Consider the following 7,478-nt stretch of genomic DNA (forward strand, 5'->3'; position numbering starts at 1 on the left):
TGAATACCGTAAATACCGAATATGTCAGACGTGGATACGTGAAAAAAATAAATTGATACGCTTCAAACATTGATAAACCTCAAAAATAAATGTTTGTAGAGGCTTACGAATGGCTTGGCCGATAGCTGCGGTTGCGGAGAAACAGATGTGACATTCCATGGTGTCAACAGGGAAGTAGAAGGGGTCCGCATCACACACGGTGGTGGTCAGGGTTTCTACCCTCCAAGTTATCACGCCATTGTTGTTGACCTGGACTGGTATGCCTTTTTCCAGGCCGGTGTACGAAGGATCGGCGCTAAAAATCAAAGAACGAAAATGTTACTTAAACCGAACCCATGACAACGTTTTTAAGACAAACGTTTCTTTATACAATGTATACCATTATCTTTATCACACTTCTGTCTTTACTGAAGAAGGCTATCATTTCTCGTTGTTTACGCCACCCAAATCTATACTCCCGTACCCGGAATTAAAGAACAAACGCGATTTTTGGTAATATGAACTGAATTGGTTAAGACATGACATGCTTTCTCTTGAGGCTGAGGGCTGGGGTCCAAATACTGCTTCCTGGAACACTGAATACGTTGATATCATCGTAATACTTTGGATCCCAACTCAGGCGACTGTCCTGCCACGTCTGGAAAAAGGAAGATTTCATCAGAGAAATGCATTAAGAATGGAACATTTGCGCTCTTGGAAAAAAATTAGTACAGTGCTCTCCTGTTATTTGCATGGACGATTTGTCAGGGAATTTTATTCCTATAACAGGTTTAGTCCAATAACCTTAGGAGAGTCCACACGACTGACAGGGAGGGGAGGTCAGTTGGTTATGGATGATACTGGGCTGGGGCCAATTGAAACAACCACAAACATGATGTTATTGGTATTTATATACTCACTTTCACCCACAACTACATACATGTACCATATTCTAATCTTCAAGTCGCATTCAGAAACTCATAATGAACAGGGCTAACATGGAGATAGAAGATCAGACACATTCCACCTTCATACTGTCTACCCCTGTGTTGGGCAAAAGCTTACCAAACCTAAAACAACAGCCAAGGACACCAAAAAGGAACAAAGGACTTCTTCACACAATCATCATTGAGTGATTGGGGGTTCAGATTGTCCAGAAGGAAGTGACAACAGAGAAAGTGTACGACAATGGAGGGTGCAGGGGTGATAATGAATGAATAACAATGGACTTCATGCAGATTCACGTACTTCTGGGTCAGTGTGCCATTGACTTGGAAATATTTTAGTCCAATATCAGGTTAAAGTCATAACAGCTCATGCAATTATGCAATGCAATTTATAATGTAGTGAATGGGAAATGGTTTGGGTTTTCAGAATTTTATGCAGATCCCAGGTTTATGCCAATGTCAGTGATGCAAATAGTTGGTGAGCACTGTAGCATATTCCCAAAAGCTCAAAAGCTGTCATGAAGTCTAATAACTGTTCCGACTTACAAACTGGAAGACCAGAGACGCAATAAGCTGCTCTTTCTTTTCATCCTGAAAAAAAAGAAGTTAGACCTAGAGCATAACCATAAAATCAGCAACATTATTCACCGACCATTGTGTGTTTTTCGAACTAAATAAAGAACCCCATATGTGTAACAGAAACTATTGTATATTTAGAAGTGTTTGTCGTGTTGCATTATCATCGCAGTGACCTTTTATCAACGAAATCATTAGTAAACCTTAAACACAACTGGACTAAAGAATTGCTTCAACCACGAACTTAAAACTCGAGCAACAGCCGCCTTGACACGACAATTAGACAAAGCGTCTCACAGGAGTTATACTTGAGTGTTGTGATTAGCTATGGACGCTTAAATTTCGTTTGATTTACAAGTCAGTTTAGTTACTCATTTATTTACAAGTTACATTTGTTTTCAGATTCAGTTAATGGTGAGAGCTATTGACCTGGATGCCTTGGTTACTTTGTATTGCTCAAAATACAAAGAAAAACCTCATTTTGTTTTACCAAACAACACATTTTTATTGGATTTGCTTACCAAGTCTACGATCTGTTCCACAGACCCAGTGAAGCTCTTTTTTTGGCTGTAATTCGAGTTTTAGTAAAAGATTTTAAAAATCCTAAGACAGAAAGTTTACCTTTACTGTAATATTTCTAAAAATCAAAAAATCAAACCTTATTTTTGATATTCGGGGCCCCTTAAAATCAGTTGTTTGGTTCTCGTGAACCGTTTTTGAAATCGGAAATTTATCTCATTTGGAAGCAAATGTACACAAAGTTGAGCAAAGCCAGTGGAAGAATAACATTTGAGGTTAACAAAATCACTTGTTACATGTTATTTTGACGAGTGTTTACTCTCCAATTACTTTTGTTTATTTTCAGATTTTACCCGTTACCCCCGGGCCGGCCCGGGACTCCCGCGCGGCCACGTTCGAACGCGTTCTGTAACCCGATACCTCCCTAGTAATGCGACTTTTAGCCTAGCAACCGACCGCCGTGTACATTCTATAATTAATTGAAAAATTGTACAAAATCTTACAAAATGGCCAGGTCATGTTTTCCTATATGATCTATGTCTGTTAGGATCTAGCACATATATGCAAAATCTTTTACTTACTTTACAAAATCAATAAAGCATACAGCATAAAAAACTTGAAACAGTGAGCTAACGAAGTCAACATGTTGTGGAGACGAGGGCATGAAATTTTCAGCCTGTTTTACACATGGTAGGCATGTCGTAGGAGGAAGCTTCCGGAAGGACAGTAGTCAAAACATCGTCAATTTCTCCTTTACATCCCCATGCTATACATTCAACGTCATCGTCTGAGTGAATATAAACGTTAAGTTATTGATACAGAAGCATTATTTCAATACCTAACAGAAAGAATAGACCCATGGAGACTAAGAACTGACCAAAAATACTGTTGTCGTTTATTTTCTGAGAGCAAGAATACAGGAAAACGCTGTCAAAGAACCCAGCTGCGTAAATTTTCCCAAATTTGCCACCGGTTCCGCCATTTTGTATCTAGGAGCAACGGCCTCTGATTGGATAATGGCGATTGGGGGTCATTCACCCCTGACGTCATGCGGTGTCGGCTTGCAAGGAGAAATGACTGGATTTCCGGGGACGCGTATACAAGGTTTAAATGCTATTGCCTACGTCGAAATCGCATTATTGATAAAAAAGGAGTTATTTTGTAAGTATTATAGCTTGCAGATAAATTTTATCCAAGGGTATTTTACCGCAGAATGATAATATTTTAGTAAGAGCAATGTTTCAGTGAAAAAATTGAAAAAATTCACTGTTTTTAATGTTTTGGCCCCCCAAAAATCACTATACCGTTACATAAAACAAAATACCCACGGACAGATTAATTCCGTCTTAAATAAGGTCTTATCTTGTAAAAAAAATCAAGGATAAAATCCCTGTATCCTCAAAGGCTTTGATACATCAAGGAAACAGCACTATTTTTAATCAAAAAGCTTTATTTTTAACCCAAAATTATCGTACATCAAATGAGTTTGCATATGTGTTTCATATGTACCGTATAGCTTTAACTGTGTGTGAAGTTTCGTGATGATACGGTCATGCGTTTAAAAGTTACAAGCATATACATGTTTTACCACCAACTAGCCCGGTGTCACAGGCCTTAAACTACCTGAGTAGCCCTGCCTATTTACCGTGGGTCAGTTCAAGATTAAAGTTTTGTTGTGATTTTATTTGATTTGTGAACCAACCTTTAAGTTTATATGCGTTGACAAGCATGGTTGTAAGTCCATGTAATTGAGTCAATGATAATTAATAAATTTCATTATTTCTTTTGATGCACCAAGAAAAGGTTCCTTAGCACTTCCTAATTACTGTGCGTCAGTCAATAATTGAATTTTTGTGTGGTTTCTCATTTACTTAATTTCATTTGGTATGTATTAGCTCGGTCAATTATGGTAGAAAAGAAATGAAGGAAACTATGTCCATGATAATCACCTGTAACAGAGTTTTTTTACCATTTTCGCATGCGCGAAAATGGTAACTCAGACGAGTTGGCACGTTGGATGCATGGATGGTTCGACGGTTCCACCCTTCAACGGCCATGCAGACATGCTAAGTCACCGCATGTCGCTAGATGTCGTTGTTGCGACGGCCATGCAGACATGCTGAGTTGCCGCATGTCGCTAGATGTCGTTGTTGCGAGTGCACTTTTTACCATTTATGCCTTGGACGTTTGTATACTTTCCATTATGGTTGCTAATTTCAAAATCATAGTTCTATTAATGTTGCATAACAAAGCTGCTGACAAAACAAACTTAATTTGTCTTGAACAATAACTTGATTTTATCATTTGCCAAAAATGTTGATTAAGACATGTCTATAATCACAGTAATCAAGGATTTTAATAAACTGCATAAATTATGTCAATGAGCATTAGCAGTGTGGATTAGTCTAGGTGTTCAGATTTCCATTAGCCGGCAGTCCAGAGGGTCACACGCCCGACCAATCAAGGCGCTGCAGGCAAAGCTTATTAAAAGCCTCCTTTTCAGGCGTTCCCGGATCGGTGTTTGTGTGTGTGTGTGTGTGGTTGGGGGGGGGGGTATTTCTCGACCAAACGTAGATCGCACGCAATAGAAGCTCCGGCCTACATAGCTGTCCGTGGAACTATTGATATTACCTGGGTGCCTAACTTTCACCAACATGTCTTTTGTATTTTAGGAAATTAATTAATTAATGAGTGAGTGTTTCATTAACTTAAATAGGTATTGCATTGTTTGGCAAGGTATTTTCCATTTACAATTTTTAATGGATCAGGTTGATCAGATGATATAATGTAAACAATTATATATGATTAGTAAAATATGACTTTTGAAGTTCTGTTCGAGTATTATTTTAGGGTTGAATCAGGGTCAACGCGAAAAAAAATCATGATCCGGTGATCGACATCATGCCCCCCCGCACACTTCATGTATTCAGTGTTCTAAATACCCGTCTTCAGTCTGCAATTTGCAGATAGATTTTCAAGATTGCAGGATAAAAATTACACAATCTGCAATTTGAAGAATGAAAAAAAACTATGGTCCTCACAACTTCATATTCCCTTTGTTTGACCCGCCCGGCGCCCAAATCCCGCTGCGATTCAAGCCGCGGCGGCTTCTCGAGCCATGCAAATAAAACTAGTCCTGACGTCACAGCCTCCGATTTCCACCGAGCCAGCCCCGAGCGCATGCCGACAGCGAGGGATGTGGCTCAGATTTCCAACGATTTCCTTATTCAGATCATTCGGAAGACTTCGGGTAGCAAACAAAATGGCCGCCATGCACATGATTTTATACTAGTAGCTTCGCTTCTCAACCGAAATGAGGAAGTTTAACCTCATTTGCAGACTTTAGCGGCCATGGAGTTGATTTGGGGAAGTGCTGAGACGCGATTTCGCTACGGCATATGGGATTTTGCCGCGGAGGGAGTTACGTACGCCGGCAAAAACTTGCTTCAGCGATCGGCTCCAGAAAATTTATCTTTATGCTGCCGCTCAAGTCTTCGAAGGTGGTTTAACGAAGTTTATATAAATGATAAAGCCACTTTGCGTAGATCGATCTCCGTTTTCTTGCGATCGTATGAAAATTCAAGTACAGTATATTTTCAAAACGTTTGATATTTCTTTGTTCGTTGTCACATGTTGTTTATTTATCTTATTGTCATGTACAGTTACCAGCGTGAGTCTGAGTCGAGCCATTGTTCTTATGTGGCCGTTAGCACATGTTGTTTAAACAGACAGCAACATTGAAGAAAAGAACCGAGTTAACAGACGTCGGCACGTTCCTTGAAGTCAGGTTCCCGCCGTATTTAAATACGAAATGTGTGGGCCCGCGGCGTTTTGAAAAGACGCGACGCGCTTTGGAAAGACCCCGCGCCGTGGCTCATTCAAATTCGCTACATTTTTTGCTAAGTTTAATGTCTTCACCCACGATTTTTGACCGTCAATGTTGACGGTAAGGACTTAAATTTTTACCGTCCGACGGGAAAAATACCGTCAATTGACGGTAAAACGGGCGCTGGCTAAAGACCTGGTTGAATGTCACGAGGTTTGTAAACTTAGATGTTGGGGACAAAGCCATAGAAGAGATTTTGAATAAAATTATATATATATATTAACGTTACTTATAATTTAAGTTAAAATGTACTTTTGTGTCTCATTTTTTTATTCTGTTAAAAAGACTCTTAAAAGAGAGAAAACAGGTTATAAACTGTTATATACTTGATTTTTGTAATGTTTTAAACTTAAAGAGTTGAAATATAGAAGTGCATGTTCTCTCATTATAGACAATGTTGATGAGAACTAGAACCATTTGTATAACTTAGGTAAATTGAAATGCTAGGATGGGGAAAATGCTAGAATGCATTGCACTACGGTACGTTCCACCACCATATACTCCTCAACCATCCACCAGTTCGTAAAAACTGTAAGCCTGTAAGCGGCGAAAATGGTCAGCTTTTGCAGAAGCACTTGTTTTCATTTATTTGCGAGGATCTTAGGTTACTAATGGATCATTAGTCGTTACATAATCAACACGTGGACTAACAAATACACACACACAAATTTTACAGCCAAGTGGGGGCCAACAAACCAACAAACTGGGCATCGTAAGGTTTGTCTTTTTTCGCTAACTTTGGGCCACGGATTTTTGTCATGTTGATACGTATGTAGGTGCTGTGTGTTGCTAATATTGATAGTGTCAGAAGAAAAGAGGAAAAGCATACTGGGTACCAGTATATTGTAATTTTTACCGAGGGAACTGTTTCAAAGCAGATCAATTTGAGAGGTTCGTTTAAATTGTTTTGTTATAATTTGATATCAGCCAGCGGTTCTCTGATATACTTATCAGGAAACAAGCATTACATATTCCTAGTTATTACCGAAGATTTATATAAAAGGAGAAGAAAAATAGGCTGTAATTTTGAACATGGCCCACACTTGAATTTAGAAAAAACAGCAATAGATACAAAAGAATGTACATCAGCGACTCCTCCTTTTTCCTTGACTTAAATTGTAATGATTTTTATCTACATCACCAAATTTACACAACGGTGTCGCGTCCCCTCCCCTAAAAGCGAATTAGCCGCCCAGTTGTAGATCTCGTCAATTCTCGCCCCCACCCTCTCAGTTAGTTCCACGCGCATGGAGGTGCACAAATTTGATGAACAATTCCAGCCGTCACGCCACGTACTAAATCGAACGCGTTTCGAACCGTTTTTATTTGCAGTTCGAATCGATCCGCGATCCCTAGCAACGCCGTTGCTAAGGAAACTCTTTTCGCGCGGCAGCTGGATGAAATTTCATCCGACTTTCACAGCTGCGTTGAGCCTGGTTTGTTGCATATTTACCTTCGTTGCGTTACATGTACCAGACGGGAATGCCATGTACTCTTGACATGATCAATTTTTGGAGGGTTTTACAACGTCTTTGGTAGATAAATGGTCATATTTGCTTCACAGTGAAATC

General features: G+C 39.4%; 1 protein-coding gene across 1 annotated transcript in view; it reads right to left on the reverse strand.

The window, feature by feature from the left end:
* LOC109475230 (neuronal acetylcholine receptor subunit alpha-9-like) overlaps positions 1 to 7,156 on the reverse strand; it is a 10,827-nt gene extending 3,671 nt beyond the window's left edge. The window contains exons 1-4 of the mRNA XM_019775834.1: positions 7,058 to 7,156; positions 1,473 to 1,517; positions 528 to 637; positions 108 to 295 (exon numbers count right to left, since the gene is read on the reverse strand). Coding sequence (XP_019631393.1) covers positions 108 to 295; positions 528 to 637; positions 1,473 to 1,517; positions 7,058 to 7,156 — 442 coding nt within the window. The remainder of the gene's footprint in view (positions 1 to 107; positions 296 to 527; positions 638 to 1,472; positions 1,518 to 7,057) is intronic.
* Between the last annotated feature and the right edge of the window lie 322 nt (positions 7,157 to 7,478).

The sequence above is a fragment of the Branchiostoma belcheri genome, unplaced genomic scaffold, assembly GCF_001625305.1.
Source record: "Branchiostoma belcheri isolate BF01 breed outbred unplaced genomic scaffold, Haploidv18h27 scaffold103, whole genome shotgun sequence".
In the NCBI taxonomy this organism is placed as follows: domain Eukaryota; kingdom Metazoa; phylum Chordata; class Leptocardii; order Amphioxiformes; family Branchiostomatidae; genus Branchiostoma; species Branchiostoma belcheri.